General features: G+C 34.6%; 1 protein-coding gene across 1 annotated transcript; it reads right to left on the bottom strand.

The window, feature by feature from the left end:
• Positions 1-4,206: 4,206 nt before the first annotated feature.
• LOC306845297 (N-acetyltransferase family 8 member 3-like) lies at positions 4,207-8,816 on the bottom strand (the record flags this gene model as incomplete). Its single annotated transcript, XM_079377994.1, has 2 exons — positions 4,207-4,892; positions 8,708-8,816. The coding sequence occupies 2 exons, from the start codon at positions 8,814-8,816 to the stop codon at positions 4,207-4,209; spliced, it is 795 nt and encodes a 264-aa protein (XP_079234120.1).
• Positions 8,817-22,752: the final 13,936 nt, after the last annotated feature.

Raw genomic sequence — 22,752 nt, 5'->3', positions numbered from 1 at the left:
AAATGTTTATTTATTTGTTTACACGATCTATACTGTAACTGTAATGGAATGGCACTACCGTAATTAAATTGACATGTTCTTACCTTATTAGTTTTCCTACAAGTTATTGTAGGATGTGTTTATCCCATAGTAGAGCTGCTGACACAAGACTGGATTCCTGCTTGATCAATGCCAAACTAAAACAACACATTCAACACTGACATTATTCAAATCCTGAGACTGGCATAAATTCTGAGAGGTTTTCTGGTTTACTTATATGATGAAAAAACATAGAATTCCAACAAAAACACACCGTAGTAATCAACTACTTTTGATCAATTAATAATAATAATAATATGGATGAAAATATGCATTCAATCTTGTACAGCAACAAATATGTCAAAATATACAAACGTGAGCAAAAACTATTTTGTTTCTAAAATATGTTTCACACTAAATTTGCATCAATATATTTTGGCCAGTTTTTGTATATTTCATATATATTACTATATATACTGTATTTTTAAAAGCATTTCAAAATATTTTTTATATATTTGTATACATTCACATATGTAATATTTATAGAAAATTCTTATTAATTAATGAATAATAATCATTTAATTAATTAAATATGTTTTAAAAATGACACATTATTAAATCATTTTAAATCTAGTTTTGATCTAAATGTAGGTTATTGTCGAACTGGACATTTCAGACTGAATTTTCCTGCCCTTGAAATACATGTTGAAATATAGTTTGGTATATGAAGGTTGAAACTAAGTAAATAAACAATAAATATAGATATAAAAAATATTCTGGGGAAAAAAATGTATCAGTTTCTACAACAATATGAAGCAGCACAACTGTGTTCAACATTGATAATAATCAGAAATGTTTCTTAAGCAGCAAATCAGTATATTAGAATAATTTCTGAAGATTATGTGACACTGAAGACTGGAGAAATGATGCTGGAAATCCAGCTTTAATCACAGAATTAATATTTTTTTTCAATATATTCAAATAGAAACCAGTTCTTTCTGACAATTGTGTCACAACAGTTATTACTGTTTTTGATCAAAAAATAAATCAATGAATAATAAAAATGCAGCCTTGGTGAATGAAAGAGACTTCATTCAAAAACATACTGACTCCAAACTTTGAATGATATCATAAGCAACTAACCTTTACACACACATGAGCTGAATGAAATTGGTTTAACCTGTAGAAATCTTAAACACAGCAACCTATATCCATGTTTTATATGTATGATCAGCGGACTCCTTATCATTTGTGCTTTTTTTTACTGTACACGACAGCAATTAAAGGGGAAGTTTTCATAATCTTTAAAAAGTCATTCACTTCAAGACGTCTTTACTCAGAGGCAGATAAATGTGAGAATAATCTCTATACGGGCCGGACATTTCTAGTATGAGAAGTGGTCAAAACCATATTTGGTTTATGTGTTGAATTAAAATAAGTCTTTATTCTTTCAATGTCAAAAATCACCCTGTGGCCTAGAATTCATCACTAAGCCTAGTGAAACTGATCAATGCTTTTAATTACTTTCTGACAGATGTGAAAAAATGATCATTTGGGAGACTGCAAAATATAAATACTGTGGCTTTAAAACTGATTTTTCTGATGTGACATGAACTAGACGTACTTGTGATGCAACAGAATGCCATGCTTTGAGGAACAAAATATTAAAGTGTAAAAGGAAAATAGCATATGTTGTTTTAAAACTGCTTTGATATAATTGCAATATTTCACAAAATGATGTGCAAAGACATATAAAACTAAGAAACCACTAAATGCATTATTTGGTAACTTTCACTGGTACCAAATGATCTAACATGCAATTAGGATAGAAAATGGTGCAGCAATGGATATTTTCAGATTGATGCCTCCCTCTATTGTTTGTTTAGCAGTAGTACAACAGTAGAATGTTTACTGTACAGCATTACTTTTATGAAAGCACATTACTTTGATTATAAATATACGTCGATTAGCATGCAGTGCGTCCACTCGTCTAACTCATTGCGCGAGCCTAGACTCTAGAGCGGAAGGTAAAGGTTAGTATGGCGACATCACTTCCTCTAGTGTCCTGAATGGGGTTGTTCATTCATACAGTCAAGCAGATGTTTTAATTGCTGAATAAATAAAACATTTCAAGTCTCTCAGCTGTAAGCACCTGCTGTCAATCCCAAACAGTGTGCATGCATGCGTTTCTATTGATTGTAATTCATTCATTATTTCTTTCCTTTTCTTTTTTATTAATTATTTATTGTTATTATTTTTATTTTTCTCTCTTTTCTTATTTTTAATTTATTGTTATTATTTTCTTTCTTTCTTGTTGTTATTATTATTTATTTTTTGTAAAGTATTAATCATGAGAAAACGTTTGAATAAAATAAAAGATTAATAAAATGGAATGGGCTATTTACTTAAAAAAATATATGGTAATAATATTACACTCAATATTTTTGATTATTTTTTAAGGCTTGGTTTTTTAACGGAATCTACCTGAATAAATCATGTAAAATCTCCTAAATTCATTAATCTAGGACACAATGAATTTAATATAATTAGTGAAATGTGCTCATTTATTTTAAGTTGATTCTCAAAAGGCTGTGATTTTAAGTGAGGCCTGTTTGTATTTGACTTTGAGTTATTTTGTACATTTAAAAGACTGTATACAGCCAAACAGCTCAAATAAGACAATACTTGAGAAATGCTGGAAAGTACTGCACTAACTCTAAAGCTACGGCTCACTGAACAAAGCTTAATGTCTGGAGGAGTAGTGTCCAGAACCAAGCGCTACTCTTCTGCACGATGTAACAGAAACTCTTTCAAATGTCAAACATAACTGAACATTAATAGATGTTTCCCTTCACTCAGAAACACATAAAATAGCATTTAATTTCACAATTTACTCTCCATATCCAGCCATATGCAAAGCATGCTGGGAACTAACAATCATCTCTAAAATAAAACTGCAAAATTGAGCTAATTCTCTTAAAATAAATAGGTAGCCTTCTTTCCTTTTTTTTGTTTGTTTAATCAGTTCCTCAATTCAAGCCTCAAAACTGCTGAAGTTGCTTTTTAAAAAAATGAGGAAAACACATCTCTTGGTTTTATTAGTAAAAAGTCCTCAATATTTTCTATACAACACTGAATCACAATTTCTTTAATGAAATACTCGCTATTTTTAATTATCACCTTAATTTTTTTAATGAAAATTACAACACCCATGATTCATTTTTTACAGTGTAGCAGAATTTACTGTTATTATTTATTGATAGTTTAACTAAAGAATTAATCAACTCATAAGAAAATAATAATTGAAAAATAATCAATAGATTAATCGACAATAAAAATAATCGTTAGCTGCAGCCCTAAAGCACACTTTCCCCTAATTTATTATTATTACTATGCATCACAAAAATAAATAAATAATCAGAATAAGCTCCAGAATGTTTTTATAGCCAACTTCTCACTTGGATATTTCAAATATGCATTTGCTGGTAATTTTTAAGGCGGCGCTTGTGTCATTGTACAATGGATAACTTTATATGTTCAGTTATTGATATTATTGATTATATTTTTTCTAAGTCTCAGCAAGGCTGCTTTTCTTTGCTCAAAAATACAGTAATACTGTATCGTGAAATATTATTACAATTTAAAATCACTGTTTTCTATATGAATATATGGTCATTTATTTCTGTGATGCAAAGCTCAATTTTCAGCATCATTTCTCCAGTCTTCAGTGTCACATGATCCTTCAGAAATCATTCTGATATGCTATTTAGCTTATTTAGTTATTATTAATGCTCAGTTATTAATAATAGTTCTTATTATAAATGTTGAAAACACTATCTTGCTGCTTAATATTTTGTGAAAATGGTTTAAAAATATATTCTAATATCGATATATTAGAATGATTTCTGAAAGATCATGCGACACTGGAGATATATGAATGCAGTCTTGGTGCGCATTTTACAAAAACCCTAAAAGAAATCTTAACTATTCAAAACTTTTGATTTTCATTTGGGCTGTGGAATAAAAAGTACTGAAATAATGCACAGGGGGAAAAAATGAAATAAGGAAATTAATTTGCAAGCAAGAAATAAAAAAGGAATCAAATGCAAAAGTGAAAAATCTTTAACCACAAGTACATTAATTAAAAAAAACTTCTAGGATTTAAGCCTTCAGATGAGAAGCTAATGATCAGATGTTCTTCTCCATGGTCAGAACTGTGGCTCTAGTCATCCAGATCATCCACTTGGGAGACTGAGACTTCATATGAACCAGGATGAGTTTAAAACCCAGCCTAAAGTACATCGCCATGGCCGCTTTCTGTGTAGACGAGGTGGACAGTTTGAACTTTGAGAAGCGGCGTTCCCTGCAGAAGTCCTCGGCAGTTTTGGCCAACTGTAAACCGAGACCAGAGCGGCGACAGGTGGATGAAACAATCATCCGGTAGAGCTCTCCATACTTTTTCCCTTTGCCTCCCGGGTCACTTTTACCTTCCACAGCCACCATCCCCAAAACCTGAGGCCGGCCGTGTATCTCAGCCTCGGCTACCCAGAAGCAGTTATCTGGATTGCTGAGGTAGTAACCCGGGATGTCCAGCATGTCCGTGTTCAGTTTTGCCCGGACGTAGCCGGCGTAGAACTCAAAGCAGCAGAAGTACACCAGGCCGATCCAGGCTCCTCCAGACACCAGGGACAGAACCATAGACTGTCCACTCATCACATACATGCCGATGTAAAAGAACAGGCTTACAGCGATGTGCAGCGGTCGGGTCATGGCGTACATGAACGCAGGATTGATGTGCTCCATTATTCCTTCCCGGAAAACCGTTTCCACAGCTTCCCGGTCAGACGGCTGATACCGCCGGATCACAAAATGCACTGGTGGATTGTGAAGAGGAACAAAAATAGAAAGGAATAGGAAGAAATCATCAAAATAGAGAAAAGACTTTTTAAAAATGCACTGTAACTTAAATGTATGTGTGTTGAGACGTAGATATACACACAAACATGTATGTGACCCTGGACCACTAAACCAGTCTGAAGTCGCTGGGTATTTGTAGCAATAACCAAAAATACATTGTGTGGGTCAAAATTATCCATTTTTCTTTTATGTCAAAAATCATTACGATATTAAGTAAAGATCATATTCCATGAAGATATTTAGTAAATTTCCTACCGTAAATATATCAAAACTTAATTTTTGGTTAGTAATATGCATTGCTAAAACTTCATTAGGACAAATTTAAATGCGATTTTCTCAATATTTAGATTTTTTTGCACCCTCAGATTCTAGATATTCAAATAGTTATATCTCAGCCAAATATTGTCCTATCATAACAAACCATACATCAGTTGAAAGATTATTTATTCAGCTTTCAGATGATGCATAAATCTCAATTTACAAAAATGTATCCTTATGACTGGTTTTGTGGTCCAGGGTCACACATAGGGTATAATATGAACATGTAGTATTTTATATACTGTATATATAGACATAAAATATAAAAAAAATTAAATGTTACATATATACAAAGGAACACGATGGTAATCCATCCCTGCTGATGAATCAATGTCTTCTGAAGCTAAAGCATGGGTGTGTTTTAGAACAATACTAATGTTTGAATTGTCTTAACTATAAATTACTTACAAGAGTTCACACCTGACCTAAACATCAACAAATGTAAACATTGCGTGGTTTTTGAAGAGTCAACTTTGGAGGCCCTGTATGCAGTAGGGGTATCGATCCAATACCGAGTAAATACAGGACCAGCATCGCCAATACCGATACCGATACCGATTCAGATACTTGTCATTAAAAAAAAACATAAATTTAAATGACCAACAACAATTTAAAAAATTAACAATACTAATGTTGATATGACTAATATTATATTCACCTTAAAGCTACGTGGATATTATTTGCCTTTCTAAAAGGACTTTGCAGGCAGAGGAGCCCAGAACATGAATGCAACACGCTGAATTTCATTTTCTCTAATTACAATATAAAAACATTTAATATGGTGCAATTACTGGAGGAAGACAGTGATACAGACCAAATAAATAAAGACTAAATTCGGTATACAGCTTGTTAATAAAATATAGTATGTTGCAAGCAGCTGAGCCCAGAATATATATGCAAACATGCTAAACAACATATGCATTTTACTCCCATAGAAAACCGTTGTGATGACAATTTAAAGTGTCTTAATGCATTAAGAAATAATTTTAACTCCGTAGTCCGTACACACCTATACTGTATAAAAATGACAAATTCGGTATACAGGTATAATATGCACTATGTGAAGGACATGTCTACACTTTGTTGTATGCATTAAGCAATGCTATTAAGTGTATAGGAGAAAAACTTAACCTAAAGTATCGATCTTATCAGGCTAGTATCCATCCGATACCAATACAAACGTTGGTATCCATACTATCGATATTAGGATCGATACTCCCACCGCTAGTATGCATTTTGGAAAATTGTATTGGAAGTGTAATTATTTTTTTTTATTATGACTCAAGTCCCATTCGTTTAGATGGAGAGTGCGGGGTTTATGACCTGTACTGCAGCCAGCCACCAGGGGGCGATCGAAGAGCCCGCAGCTTCAGTTTCCAGTGCGAGTGAGACACACCTGGATTAGACCATTAGCATTTGGTCATCAAAAATGACTGAAGAGTTTCGATAATTTTCCTATTTAAAGCTTGACTCTTCTGTAGTTACATAGTGTACTAAGACCGACGGAAAATGAAAAGTTGCGATTTTCTAGGCCGATATGGCTAGGAACTATACTCTCATTCCGGCGTAATAATCAAGGAATTTGCTGCCGTGCCATGTGTGCAGCAGGCGCAGTGATATGACGCAGCGCCTGAAAGTAGTCCCCAGCAGGTAACTAGTTATCGGGACTACTTTCAGGCGCTGAGTTTGAATTTTTGGTTAATAATATTTTGATTTTGGCCAATTACTTCAATCATGAATGTAGATTCTTTAATAACCCTCCCACTTTATTACTTTTCCAGCAAGATTTAATGATCTTCTTCAAATCCTTGAAGATCATGCGTTCTGAAAAAGCCCTTAAACTATGTGGCCTTTTGAAGGTAGTTTTTTGATGATTAAGCCCCTTGTATTATATTACTGTATTTTTTATTTTTCTGTATTTTCGTTTTCCTGTTATGTTTATTTTGTTTATCTGTATTTTTTGTTATGCTGCTATTTGGACTTTTTTTAATTGTATTAAGAATTTTCTGACTGTTGTTAATTGGTGTTTTTGTATGTTTAAGCAATAAAAAAAAATGCACCTGCTGCACCCACGGTACGGCAGCAAAGTTATAAATAGATATGTTTATAAAATGTTAGCTACTTACTGTTTAGTTTGGTTATTGTTATCCTTTATGTCCAGTCAGTGTTCGGTTCGTGTTAAGGTGTTATCCGGTGACTAACTTCCTGGTTCAGGTGCTTTGCTCCAGACCACAACATTGGACATTCAGCGGATATACGCAAGTAAATATGCCATTAAAACAATACTTGGCCGTTTTGATCGATGGTGAAAAAATGTAGTAGGTTGACAATGATGTCGCTGATTAGAATTTGCAAAAAAAAAGAAATTTATTGTATATATAATCTGACAGATCCTGCACTGTCGATCACATGATGTGTGTCTTAAAATCACACTGTCAGCGGTTTCACTTAACAGCCTTGTGATTTCTTTTTATTTTTTATTTTTTTAACAAATATAACAGTAATTAGCTTCTTATTTTCCCTTAATTTTCTTTAAGAAAACAAAAAACATAAAGCATATGCATGAGGTCTCCGAGGCCATGAACAGAACATGTTTAAAATACAAAACTACTTGTATTGCATGTGTCTCAGTGGAACTCAGCTGATAAATACAGGGTTTCTGTGGGTCTTAAAAGGTTTTAATTCATCCTTCCAAAATTTCAGTCCTTGAAACGTTTTTAACTGAGAGCAGAAAGACTTAAAGTAATGCCATTAAATGTTGGAGGCATTGCTAATAATGCATATCGTCCCATACAAATGTCTAAACATCCTGCAATCAAGATACATTAGATTTAATATTATAGAACATTTATTTATTTAACACACATACTTATTACATTTCAAATTTGCATCTAACTTACCTGTACATACTAAATTGTCTATTTTGTATATTATTATTTTTATTATCTGTGTCTTGTTGCTGTCATTCTGTCACACTGGAGCTTCTGTCACCAAAACAAATTCCTCGAATGTGCAAACATACCTGGCAATAAAGCTAATTCTGATTCTGATACATTTCTCTTTATATTACGATAATGAAGTCTTGAAAAGAAAAGGGACAAAATGGAGAGTTTTTGCTTAAAACAAGAAAAAAAAACATCTATAAATAGGGTATAAAACTGGTTTTACTGTTGTTGTTGTTTTTCTTTTTTAAATACATTCTATAATTTAAAAAAATGGGTATGATGTGTATGAATGCGCACGCAGTGTTTGATCATTAAGCGGCTCGATCGATGTTTGTGATTGATCGATCAGTGGAGGGCTTTAGGACCCGGATGTGCAGTGAGTCCCAGACACCGGTTGATGATCCGCTCGCGACTCATTCAATGTCTGTTATCAAAGAACAATAAAACGCACGTCTCAACCGGACACGTTACACACGTTTGTGCTCTTGTATTAACACTAGTCCTCGTACTCCTCAACCAGAGACCGGGCTGATCACCGCGGACCGGATCCCGGTGAAGAGAGCGAAGCCGCGTCCAGTCGTTCCCCGTCAGTCCGCTCCAGGCCACCGGCGACAGCATGAGCCAGAGGTTCACGGTGACCGCCGGTGACATCCAGGGCGAGGTGAACCAGCTGTTCGAGGGCGATGAGGAGACGCCGAGCGCCTCTGACGCCGCTGCAGGGGAGGCATCCGGGAAAGGTGAGAGATTTCTGACGCTTTGACTCCTGAGAAGAATAAACTCTGGGAATGTGAGACTGCGATATTAATAATATTCAACACGCCACCCTCTGATAGATGAGACTAAATGACGATATTTAGTCTATATGTCATATTGGTCATATGGATAATCTATTTTATAAGTCGTATGTACAAAATATATTTCATATGCAAATATTAATTATATTTTTTTAAATACATATAAACCTATTAGATCTCGCATCAGTCATTTTTTAAAATCTCTAACCCAGTGGATCAGTAATGCACTAAAATTGAATGCTTTTATAATGTCTAGTGCATAATATAATTTAGTTCATAATCTAAATGTTATTTCATATAAATGCATACACTGTATATGAATATATTATAATGTGAAAAAGTTTAATATTTCATATAGGCAGAAGAAATCCATATAAAAGTTTATACTCTCCTGGGCATGTAAATTCATATAAATATATAAATTCCCTCATTTATTATTATTTTTTTTTAATAATAACAAGACTGCTTTACTTTTTATGACTTTAAATGGTTTCAGGGTCTTGATTTGCATAATAAATATTTTTTATATAATATTTAGTGCTTATAAATATAGTTTATGCAGATGAGAGATTATATTCATATTCTAATATATTCATATAATATTTCATGTAAATTACAACACACACATATATATATAGCCTATGAAAATATATATACAATTAATTTATTTTCATAGGCTATATTGATCAGATATTATATAATGATATGATCATATAATATGAAATACATCTTTTATAATGTATCCATAGTCTACTTAGACTATATGGATTATTTTTTAATTTCATAAGGACTAAGAAAATGCCATTGCTGAAAGTGTGCTTTATTATTATATAATTAAATGCACTATTGCATACTTTTGTTTTTTTGTATGTCCAGTGCAAGTGTATATTTTCATTCCCTAAGCTCAAGCTGTCATATATTGCGTTCATAATCAGTACATCTTGTGTAAACTTTGAGATTTGATCCTTCTTTGTGTGAGGAAAGAGAATCTGCTTGTGTTCATTTGCCGATTCTGACAGACGGGCCAGTTTGGTGTAATATTCCTTCGAGTGATGGATGAGTGAATGGATGCAGTATGACGATGCATGTAGATGCACTTCAGTATAGCTTGTTGAAATGGTTATAATGTCTTACCATGTCTTAAGTGGGCACGGTTGTCTTCACATAATGGCACTTCTGACGGTCTATTATATTTGATGAAGCCTTTGAATATTTAATGGGGCGAAATACGTTTTAGGCAGACTGTGCTGTGTGACATACAGGAAGTCTATTAAATACAAGTCAGGCGGTATTATTCAGCTGTAATCATTAGCCTCTTGATGGTTTCTCTGATGTGGTTTGCTATTTTTTTGCTAAGTATTAAACAATTATGTGATTTGATGGGCGTCGAGAAATGCAACAAAACAGTCTGGCTTTATCATTCCGAGTAATAATAAAGTAATTTGTCTATGCACACTGAAAGTGAAAGCGCAGTGCGATGCATCAGAACATGTTTGATGTTAGTTATGTGGAGCGGGATTTTGGAGCAGTGGATGGGAATATTTAACATGACTGAAATAGATACTAAGTGACCCACTAAATACTGAAATACTGCTGTAGTTCTAGTGTTGGTGTGTTTTGGCTTGTTACTAAGGGCTATAAGGCACTATTTTATTAAAAAATTGCTTTTTAGCGATATGCATTGCAACAGTTTGCATTGCACCATTAAGTTGTCCTACAAATGTTCTAGTTCTTCTACACTTGACAGGCCTCAGAGTTCAGTGAAGTTTTGTTGTGGATACCTGCCTACATGTCCTTTCTCTGAATATGATAGGAAGCTCTGCTCCAAAACCTAGTGAGCTGCCTACCTAGGGTGCATTTTAATGTATTACTAGTAGGGCCGGGAATCTTCAATATCCAATCCGATCCAATTTTGGGAATTACAGTCCGTTTCTAAAATGATTCTTGATCTACTTTTTTTTTGTTGTAAGTTTTTAGAATAATAAATTAAGTGATATAGAATGAAAAGAATTCAGATTTGTTTTTAACGTTTCCTTTAAAATTATTGATAATTGGTACCCAGTAAGTTGTAAGTTATAAGTGCATTTATAGTAACTTTTTCATAATTTTAAAGAAACGATTTTGGAGTTGTTTATTGCAGCGTTTTGTATGGACTTTTCGAATGTTGTAAAAAAGAACTTTATCCCCAAACTTCTTCATTTGTGTTCTGCTGTAATGAGTCCACTGAAGGCGAGTGTAATGAAGAACCCAAGTGCAGTTTATTTACAAGGTGAAATCCAAACAGACGACTTGACCAGAGACAGACTAAACTCACCGACAGCAGGTTACAACATCAAATACACGACAAAGAAACAAAGGCAATGACATGGCTACTTATAGTAAACGGTGAGGGTCACATGACATGAGCAAACCAATGGGAACAAGACACATGACTTAGGACAACCAATCAGAACATGACACATTGAACAGAGGAACCAATAGCAAGGAGACATGAGGGCAAGGGAAGCATGACACAAACAGGAACTGAGACTAGCCTTCAAAATAAAAGACATGAAAACAAGAACATGAAACAAAACCCAAAACAGACCTTACATTTGCATTTCTGAAAATAGACGCTTTTCATATTTTTTCTAGAAATATTTTTTTAAATGAACAAATCCTTGCAAAATTATACATATAATTTTTTATAATATTATAAAAAATAATATATTAATATTAAAGTCTTTTAATTTTTAACGAGGCAAAATATGCCTTTTTTCTTATTTATTAATGAGTTTACCAACTGAATATCAAATGTACGTGTGCATTTTTGTTAAATTAATTACATATGCTTTTAAAAAATAATACCAAATTAATGATAAATCAAAACAATTGTGCATTAAGAATTTAAAATATAGCTTAAATATAGTTTTTAATGCCTGTTCTAAAAAAAAAAAGTTATTTGATGAAATAATCATAAAATGCCTTCTTTTGGACAAATCTAAGCAATCCCAGAATGCATTGCTCAGTGAAAATCTAATGAATGAATATTAATAAAATTGCTCAGTTTTATCTTAAACATTTCATTTAATATTGAAGATTAATTGATTAAAATAGCTAAACATAATTAATTGTGGGTATTACTTTACCAAGTTTAATGCATTTGAGTGTGTTAATCAAGTCTCACATACACATAACACACAGAGTACTATTTGTGCGGCATTTGTAGTTGCTCCCTATCTAGAATGTTTAGCCACTTACGAGAGACATTTTAGTTAGATTACTTCTTTAGAAGGTGCAAGGCAGCCCACTAGATTGTGGAATAGAGCTTGAGGCATCTGTTCTGGTCAGTTTACTACCAAACATTGGTGTTTTTGCCATGTGAAATCCATTGTAGACACAAATCAAAAGCAGTGTCCAAAAAGGTGTAGAATGTCCATCTTTGGTGTTCCCATCCATAGATATAGAGATGCGCACATGTTGTCTCCTAGAGACGGTACAGCCTTGGAGCTCTCGTCTCCGGTTCAAGTCGCCACAACGTTTCCATGACAACTGCATCCTCTTTGTGTCGTGATTGGTGTGTGCAGTGGGAGTGCTGAATGCGATGTTAATAGTAAAACCACAATGACTGCTCTCATCATGCATGCACTGGCAAATAATGCTGCTCTATCACCTCCTGAGTCCCTAAAAGAAGCATGAATTGGCTGGACCCCACTCTGAGCTCTTTATTCAGAAGTGTATGGGTGTATACGTGTGTGAGTGTCTGTGTGCATTTATGCATAAACAATAAAGTAGCAAAGAGAGTATTAGTTTAGTAGTCAGCTCACGTACATGAGCATCACCAGTACGTTCCTGCATCTCATGGATGTTTGGTGAGAAAGGCCTTGATGAGGATGAAGCATCGCTGCTATTTTTCATGCTATCGCTGATGTTGTTTTTATCGATCTGAGATGCCACCCATGTAGAGGTTCATCTGACCTTGAAGGTCTCCAGACAGTCTGAAAGATCAGGTCTAAAGGTCTTGTCAATCAATCGTGGGAGCAGCCTGTACAGAACTACGTCATTCTGACAGGAATCTCAGAACAAACTGATTTGTGAAAGGGGATTTTAAAATAGGGATTTAAAAAAAAAACACTGGGTGGATTTCTATCATTATAGGATGGATGTGTACAACTTGTAAAGTGAATTTTGCATTCGATGACCCCTTTAAACATTTGTTATGTTCTCTATGTTCTAGCTTGGTTCCGAGAGTGTTCTGAGTGGCTGCTTGGGTATTCTAGATGGTTTTTTGGTGGTTGCTTAGGTTTTTCTGAGGTTTCCAGCATGTTGTTATGCAGTTTGGGTGGTTGCTAGGGAGTTGCTACATTACGTGTATAGATTGTCTTAAATGGTTCTGGTCTGTTTTATCATTCAGCAGGTGAAAATCTGGTGACTTATGAATGAACAGCACACCTACTAAACAATGCCCATGATTTTGAGGAATCCCTCAGGACGTGTGGACGACTTACATGACTAATTACCCTTACTATTTTCCATCAAGCAGCCAGAAATAGTAGTCAGAGTGCCAAATACAGTATGTCGTCATTGCAATAATTGGCATATTCCACACACCAGACAGAACTAATGCCATAATCTCTTTTTAACCATGTCAGTAATCACTCATACATATTACGCTGCTGCACAATAGCTGTGTTCTCCATCACAGACGTGCAGCGTGGGAGTTTTGGCTGCTCCACAGTGAGCGTCTACTGGAAGCGCCATGATGGACAAATTCGTCTCGATTTAGTGATTGTTTGCACAAAGACAAAGAGCACTCAGTCGACGAACGTCCCACACACTGCGCTGGAAGAGCTGCTTGGGAAAGTGTGTCACTTTGTACCACGCTGGAGTTTGTAGTTTTGGCAAACTCCAAAGGAGGACTTTGTATGTTCTGCATGCACCAAAGCTCTGGCAATGCAACCCATGTTTTGTGCGCTAAAAACACACACAAAAAAATGACATTACCGCATGCACAAATAGTAGTATGCACAATAAGCATTCCAGTGGCTCAACTGTAAACAGTTAAAGGAATAGTTTTACAGTTTATGCACAAAAAAATATTCAGGCCTAAATGTAAGATTTTTATCTATTTAGACAACAAACTAATAAACAATGAAATGAATATGTGTCAGTCATGCATAAATGAAACAGATAAGATTTCTGTATTAGTACTAATACCATGAACGTGTTTTAAATGCACATTTTTATATATTTATCATCAGTAAATCCTATTTCTTTCAGTCTTTTGAAAATAGCTTGTTCCACAGCTAGCTTTAGTTTAACCATGCATTTAAACTAAATAAATTAAATAATTTTCAAGTGTAATTATAGTTAAATAAAAGCTAAAACCATTAAAAAAATGACTTTAAATAAAATAAATGTTAACGGAAATAAAATATATATAAAAAACACTTTTTATATCCGCTAAGGCAACATTTCTTGTATTAATTTAGCTTAACTTGATCTACTAAAGTAACTAAAACTGAAATAAAAAAAATTTATAAAAACTACTAAACATAACAAAAACACATAACAACATTACTAAAACTGTAAAATGAAAATGAAAACTGATTAATAAAACTATAATAGTCTCAATGATACTATGTACTGATTCTGAGAAATTTGAATAAATGCATTTTCTAAATATGATTTAGATGCAAATAGTTAATAATAAACTATGCTGTGATTTTTTTTTTTTCAATTCAGGCCTTCAATATTTTTTACAATTTTTTAACCCCAAAGATCTTCACGAATATGAGATTTTTTTGGTGTGCTTTGTCCATTTGGGACAATTTTCATAATCAGGCTGGTTCTCGTTTTCCATGTTAAACACAATATAGTGGTAAAATATCTGTCCAGTGCAGAAAATGCAGCCAGAGCAGCTTGTATTGTTTTAGCTGATGTCGTGTTTGTCTCCATTGTTGTCATTGGCCGTTCAGCTTGATTTCATTTGCATAGCGCCTCAGAATCAATTGCTGTCCAAATACGGTGGAAGCCATTAGCATATTGGGATATGCAGATTGTTTAGCTCTCAATGAGCAGTCCGTCCTTTCTTGATAATGGCACGTCGAGCTGTTTGTTTCCATTCAAGCCGTCGCTGGTGATACAGACGTGGAAGCGCTCTCGCTATTGTAGCATAATGCTGGTCTGGTGGCGCAGGTTTCGTGTCTATTAGTCTATTGTTTGTCTGTCTGTGTAAATAATCAGTCTCTCAGTCCCAGCAGCCGCTGTCAGGTAATAATGTGGTGATCACGAGCTCTGTGGGATTTACAGAAGGTCAGGATTCACTCAATGTGGAATGTTATCCACCGTTCTCTTCTTCTGTGTCTGAAGCTCCAGTTTTTCTCTTTTAATGGTTTAATTATTTAAATATTAAGTGAAAACAATCCTTTTCAGCCTGAAATAATTCTATTATAAAACTATTATTTTAATTATAAAAATATAATTATATAACATTATTTATTTATAATATTAAATAAAACATTAAATTGTTCCACATAAAGTGAAAACAATCCTTTTCAGCCTTAATTAAACTGATATACACATCTTTATATATAATATGTGTGTCTGTGTGTGTGTGTGTGTGTGTGTGTGCGTGCGTGTGTGTGTGTGTGTGTGTGTGTGTCTCAGCAAACCAACTTAAACGGAAGACTTGCTTTCTATAATTATTTGATTTGATCTGAATTATCCTTTTTCAGAAAGGACGGGTCAATGAATTGGATTGGATCTACCGATACACACATGCAGAACCACAGACAGGGGTTTGTGTGTGCACATGAACACTATACGTCTTAGATATTGATATTACTGCCAGATCACTCGTCTGTGCTCAAATGTCATTACATCAGTGCATGTCTTCACATTGATTTTAATCTTGTCTAGTCTTGAGATAAATGTTGCTTATCAACATCAATGGCAGGCCTTTCCTCGAGGTAATGGTTAGATATCAGTGCTGACCAAATTATATTGCTCATAAATAAACCTGCAGTGCAAAACACTAGAGATCAATTTTAAAAGGGATGCAATTACATTACTGCACCACTAGATTGCATACCAGTAATAAGAGTAAAAATGAGATTGAAGCTGTCAGAGCAAAATTACAGGTGACTATATTCAAAAATATATTTAGAAAAAAGAAAGAAAGAATATTTAGCATAAAGAAGATTAAGGCTGTAATTACGATTTTTTTTTCCTGAAATTTTAACCCCTAAATTTTTTTACAAACATGTCATTTTCATTATTGTAAGGTGAAAACTATTTATTTATATAACTATATGTTTATTATTTATATTTACTTAAATATATGTATATGTTAAATAAATGTATATGTCCATCATAGAAGTAATTTACATTGAAAAATCAAAATTAGGATTTTACACATTTGTATAACTTATGAGAAAAACATCTTCAAAAATAAATGTCTAAATGCATTATTTTGACACATGAAATTATTTATGCAAAATATTATTTTTATGTTATTACTATAATTATTTTCCTTTTACTTTATGTTTAAACATGATCTTGACATATATTTGTGAGATTCACCTTGTCATTTTCAGATAAAGAAAAAAGATATTAAAGCTGTACAGGTAACTGTTTCATAGCATACTCAAAAAATTATATTCAAGAAATAACTATTTTGCATATTTTTTTTTTTGTAATGACAAATTATTTTTAATTCTGAAACTAGCACATTTTAGTCCCCAAAATTCTCAATACTATAATTTTCATTGTTTTGTTTTTTGTTTTGTTTTTTAAATGTGCATTACTATGCACTTATTATTTATATTTATTTAAATATATGTATATATTTAATTTGAAAAAAAAGGGAAAAATAGAAGCTGCAAATTCTTTATGCAAAATATTTTATTTGATTTTATCCTGTTTTATTTTATTGTTTTATTTTATTTATTGATTTTTAGGATGCAGCTCCTGTAGTCTTATTCCTGTATCCCTGTATTCAGAAGCACTCGTGTTGATCAGTGTTATGTATGTGAACTGTAGAGGGCAGCTGTGTTCTGCAGGAGCATCAGCTCCCTGATCCAGACTCTGTTCTAGCGTTGGGTATCAGGGGTAGAAGCAGACATGTGGTGGGGGTCGTAGTTGTCTAGATGCTGCCAGCGTCATCATGCAAAGCCTTCATAGGCTTGTTATGTAACGTAGTGTCTACACAACGAAAGGATGAGCAGAAATAACTGCTTGAATCTCAAGGAAAAGAGGAGAGGATTCACGGCTCAGCTACATCAAAGAAAAGACACGCTGTAATGATGTTATGATTCACATCCAGGATCTTACCGTATTGTTTCGGTGCAAACGGCAGCAGCAATCGTTCTTGCACTGATCTTACTGCCTGGAGACATTTTTAAGCCTCCCTGCAGAAACAATGATGTGTGGTTTGAATTATTGATCGTGACCGGCAATAAATATTAACCTAGATTTAATCATAACTTGTTTAGGCCGCCTAATATTTTGAGCTCAGCTCTATTGGTTTAAATGAGAACACTGAGAGAAATGTGTAATCAAATACGCTAATAATTGCGTATTTATATGCAAATTTGTTCTAATGTTGATCCGTATTGTCTTAAGTGATGGATCATGAGCCTACGGTTGGTAATTAGCATAATACAGCCCATTTTCCCGTTTTCCGCACAGTTCTTCTCCTAAAGCCATTTGTCATTCTGTTGCTGGAGAACAAGAGCGGGAAGACCTTCCTCCGTTATGGCCGATTCAGTTTGAAATGCATTTAAGCAAGCATGATAATTGCACATCTTCACACCGATATGCACAAATATTCACGCTCTTCATATCATGATGATTGTTTTAAATGCAGGATATTGGAAATGAATTTGCCTTGTTACGGCAGTTGCATGGAGAGCCGTGTTTTTCAGCCTCACATGCTGAAAGGACCCTCTGCATCAGAGCTGTTGCCTCTGGTTTCATCATTGTCTCTGGGGCTGCTGCTGGATTGTGGTGGCAGGCGCTGAGAGCTGCTGCGTGTTTCTGAGTTTCTCTACACATTCATTTACCATTAAACACCATCTATCTATCTATCTATCTATCTATCTATCTATCTATCTATCTATCTATCTATCTATCTATCTATCTATCTATCTATCTATCTATCTATCTATCTATCTATCTATCTATCTATCTATCTATCTATCTACTCTGATGTTAAGGCACCGTCAGTTGTCTTGCTGGAAACTGTTCTCAATGTAAACTAGAAACAGCGATGCACATTCATGTGTGGTCGTTTAGGCTGGATTTAGATCAGTATTTAGAGGTTGTCATAGAGACTCAGGTCATGATCTTTCTGTGGAGGAGCTGTGCTGTTTAAATATGGAAACAGTCTCCAAGGACTCATGCATGCAGCGGAGAGAAATGATAGATAGAGCGATGTTATGACTGCAATTAGCTTCTAAAGCTGCCATTTTCCTCTGTTCTGTGTGAAGGAGAATGTGAAGGAGAGCGGCCTTCAGTTTTATTTTTTATTGAAGGAGGGATAAAAGGTGCCCGTGGCAAAACATTGAGAGGAGTTGATGGTGAAAACTAGGTGATTGCTTTTGGTGAGTCATACCACCCAAACACACCTCCAGACTCTCACACACACACACACACACACACACAAACACAGTGAAGAAAAATACCCACATCAACATCAGCTTAATAACTTAATGTCACAGTCAGATGCCCTCCTTCCAGGGTCCTTTTTGACACTCCTGCCAACGACGGGTGAACTGAGAATATTTACTGGTCATGAAACCGTATTTTGGATTGCGTCAATATTATTTTTCTTCCTATGACAAAGGAATTATATCGCTGTTTTTCTGTAGTATATTTGAGGCCAGGACACAGGCTACTGAATCATTAAAAACTGTATTAAAGCAATTTCTTGGTCAAATGCCAACAAGGAGATATATCAATGATATGATCTTCAGATTTTCATTATGGTGGCTTAGCCAAATATATATATATATATATTTGCATGCAAAACTCACCAGTAAAACACTATTTTATTACAGTTTTTAATATTTATTCATTTAATTTCTTATTTTATTTCAATTTTTCAATTATAAATAGTTGCTAGGGTGTTGTTAGGTGGTTACCAGAGTGTTGTGGTTGTTTGCTAAGGGCTTCAGATGGTTTTTTATTGGGTTATGTTGTTGCTAGGTGGTTACTAGGTTGTTGTTTTTGTTTATTAAGGGCTTATGGTGGGTTTTTAGTGGGTTATGTGTATACTATACTAAGGTATTCTAACTAGCTGCTAGGGTGTTGCTAGGTGGTTACTAGTGTGTTGTGAGTGGTTGCTAAAGGTTTCTGAGAGGGTTTTTTGGGTTATGTAGTTGCTAGTGTATTCAAAATAGTCGCTAGGGTGTTGCTAGGTGGTTACTAGGGTGTTGTAGGTGTTTGTTAAGGGGTTTTGTTGGGTTTTGCTAGTCATTCTAAATAGCTGCTAGGGTGTTGCTAGGTGGTTACTAGGGTGTTGTGGATATTTGCTTCTGATGTTTTTAGTGGGTTATGTGCTTACTAGGGTATTGCTAGGTGGTTACTAGAGTCTTGTTTTTGTTTACTAAGGTTTTCTGGTGGGTTTTTAGTGGATTATGTGTTTACTAAGGTATTCTAAATAGTTGCTAGGGTGTTGCTAGGTGTTTACTAGTGTGTTGTGAGTGGTTGCTAAGAGGTTCTGAGTGGGTTTTGTGGATCATGTAGTTGCTAGGGTATTCTAAATAGTTACAAGGGTTTTGTTAGGTGGTTACTAGGGTGTTGAGGATTTAAAAATGTTTTGTGGGTTATATGGGTTGCTAGGAAGTTACTATTAAAACCCTGGTCAAATATCTAAGCTTGAGTTCTAGATGTTTGTAATGATGTCAAGTTGTTTAAGATTAATCATTATTAATTTTATTTACTAACAAAAAAGTGACTTTTTAGCACTTGCCGTGTGTTAATTCTGTACCCTGCCTCTTTCTTTTATATTTCTCTCTTTTTATCTCTCTGTGAGAGTCTGTTGCTCCGGGCTCTTTTCTAAACGGACTGTGATATAAACATGTTGCTCTGAAATCTCAGGCCTCTATCAGTCCCTGTAGCGGCTCCGGCTCCCCAGCGGCTGCAGTTCACGACCGTCCCATTCATCCGGCTGATCTCAGCTCATGTCCAGCGGTTATCACAACTAATCGCAGCCCCTCAAGGGCCTCAGATTATTTCAGACCAAGGGAACCAAACACTGCAATATGAGCCATTGGCGCAAAGTCAAAAAGGTGAATGGAATGTTTTCCTCAAACTAACCGACCGCTGTAGTTTCCCGTCATTTCCCGCTGTAGTTTCCCGTCGATTCATTCCCGAGTGCTTTGTTTATCATTGTAGTACATTATTTGCCTGGGAGGAGGACTTTAATGATAAAGAATGAGCCTGGAAATACACATCGAGCCGTGGAAAAAGTTGCAGTGATGAATGAGTCTTGGCTCTTATGGACTGAGACGCGAATGAGTCTGTTGGCAGGGGTTCAAAGAGCTTAGGGTTCAAGAAGCTACGTTTAGTATTTTATACATGCTGGAAAGCCACAGCGACTCTGATTCACTCTTTGGTTCACTCCTGGACTAATTTATCAAAGCTTTCGGTATGTGTGAAAAATGCAACATGAACTATTAGTTGCACTGTTTTTGCTCATGTTTAGGGTTAGTGATCTGAACAAACTTCAGCATACGTCGTCCTGCAGCATTTGCTCTATTCTTCAAATCACGTGTCTTGCTAAGCAGTGATCAAGGTGAAGGTTTCATTAGACCTTTAAGTATCTGCTTTTTAAAGTTAAATGCATCAGTCTGGTGCAAAATGAAGAGCTCCAAGTCCATTTCAGTGAACAAATTTTTAAAAAATTTAATTTCTGTGCATTTGGCAGATGCTTTTATCCAAAGGCTTTTATCCATTGCATTCAAGGTACACTTTATCAGTTCTTGTTTTGCCTAGAAATTGAACCCATGACCTTGGTGTTGTTTTGCTTGACTGTGTGAGCTACAGGAAAGATGAACAGTTCTTAAAAAAAATACCGGTAACACTTTACAATAAGGTTCATTAGTTAACATTAGTTAACATGAACTAAGAATGAGCAATACTTCTACAGCATTTATTAATCTTAGTTAATGTTAATTTCATCATTTACTAATGCATTATTAAAACTAATGTTTGTTAACATTAGTTAATGCGCTGTGAGCTAACATGAACTAACAATGAATGATTGTATTTTTATTAACTAACATTTTGTTTTGTATTGTTCATTGTTTGTTCATGTTAGTTAATACAATAACTAATGTGAACAAATGACACATTGTAAAGTGTTACCAAAATACTTCAAATTTATATATATTAAAATAATAATAATAAAATAATTATTTGACTTGTACCTGTACTTTAAAGTGGGTTCAAGCCTGTCATTAGTTGGGATTAGGGTCCAAGTCACTCTACATTCACCCTGGTGTTTTTAGAAGCCGAACAATTAGAATAATTTTATAATTATTATTCATTTTTATGTCAGTTTTAGTTATTTTAGCACATCAAGTTAAACTAAATGAAAATAAAAAATATTTCCTTGGCAGCTAACTGAAATAAAAAATAAATTTTAAAAGACAGAAATGTTACTATTGTAATAAATGTGCACTGTAAAATAAAAAAATATTAATAATATGAATAATTTTATTTTGTACTACAGTCGTGAATTGACAATATGTATTAATTTCTTTACTTGCAAGTGTTAAACCCACAAGCTTTATTTTGGTTCTGACGACAGGTTTACAAATGCTTTATTTTCACATTTGCATGATTTCTAACTTTTTGTTCAGAGAAGTTTACAGTGTTTTACTAGATTTGTAAAGAAAATCAAACCTGGTGTTTGTTGTTTTCCCAAAATGCATGTTAAACTCACAGGACAAGCAAAGATGGAGTTCATTGTAAACAAGCAGATCATGAACCACACGTTAATTAATCATATCCTTTTGATTTGATAAGTGCATTTGATAAGCACACTAAGGCTACGTTTACACTAGTGCATTTTCATTTTAAAATGCATAACGTTTGCTTTGGTTACACCTGTCTTTTATACTTCTCTGACGTCTTCAACCCTAGAACGCTTATCTTGGTAATTAATCAGAAACACTGCTAACATTACGGGAAGTAAACTGTGAAAAACTTTAACCTGAATATAGTTTGTCAGGCTCAGCAGCGGTCATGACGTGTGCATACCGAACAGCAGGTGGTATCTTCACATCTGGAGGAGTTATCGGGTATCGCTGAGATGGATGAGCGAGTGAGAGTGTTGATATAGTTGCAGTGGTTGAGTCTCTGCTGTAGGTTTTTAATCAGCGCAGGTCTGCTGTTATCTGCCGCACGCCCACAAGCTTAAAGGTCAGCGCTGACAGCTCAAGGTCTCCTTTATCTCCATTTAAACAAACACACACACACACACACACACTGCCAGACCAAGGGCTTCACAGTCACCGTTTGGTGTTACAGCAGTACTTACTCTCTACCTGGTTAAAACACCCTTCACAGGTGATTCTGAGTCTTTGACTAGTAATATATGACTGTTCTACCGGATGTTAGTTGCTTTGCACATACTGTGTATATTTCCATGTAGAGGTCAGGATCTTAAGTTTTTACGAAAACATAACCTTGTCTGAAATGTTTGGATAACAGAAAATAAGCAGAATGTGAATAGCACAAGTAAAATTTTTACTGAAATTTAAAGGGTTTCA

The sequence above is a fragment of the Barbus barbus genome, assembly GCF_936440315.1.
Source record: "Barbus barbus genome assembly, chromosome: 25".
In the NCBI taxonomy this organism is placed as follows: Eukaryota; Metazoa; Chordata; class Actinopteri; order Cypriniformes; family Cyprinidae; genus Barbus; species Barbus barbus.
Note: the sequence above shows the minus strand (reverse complement) of the source record. Positions and strands in the feature narration are given on the sequence as shown.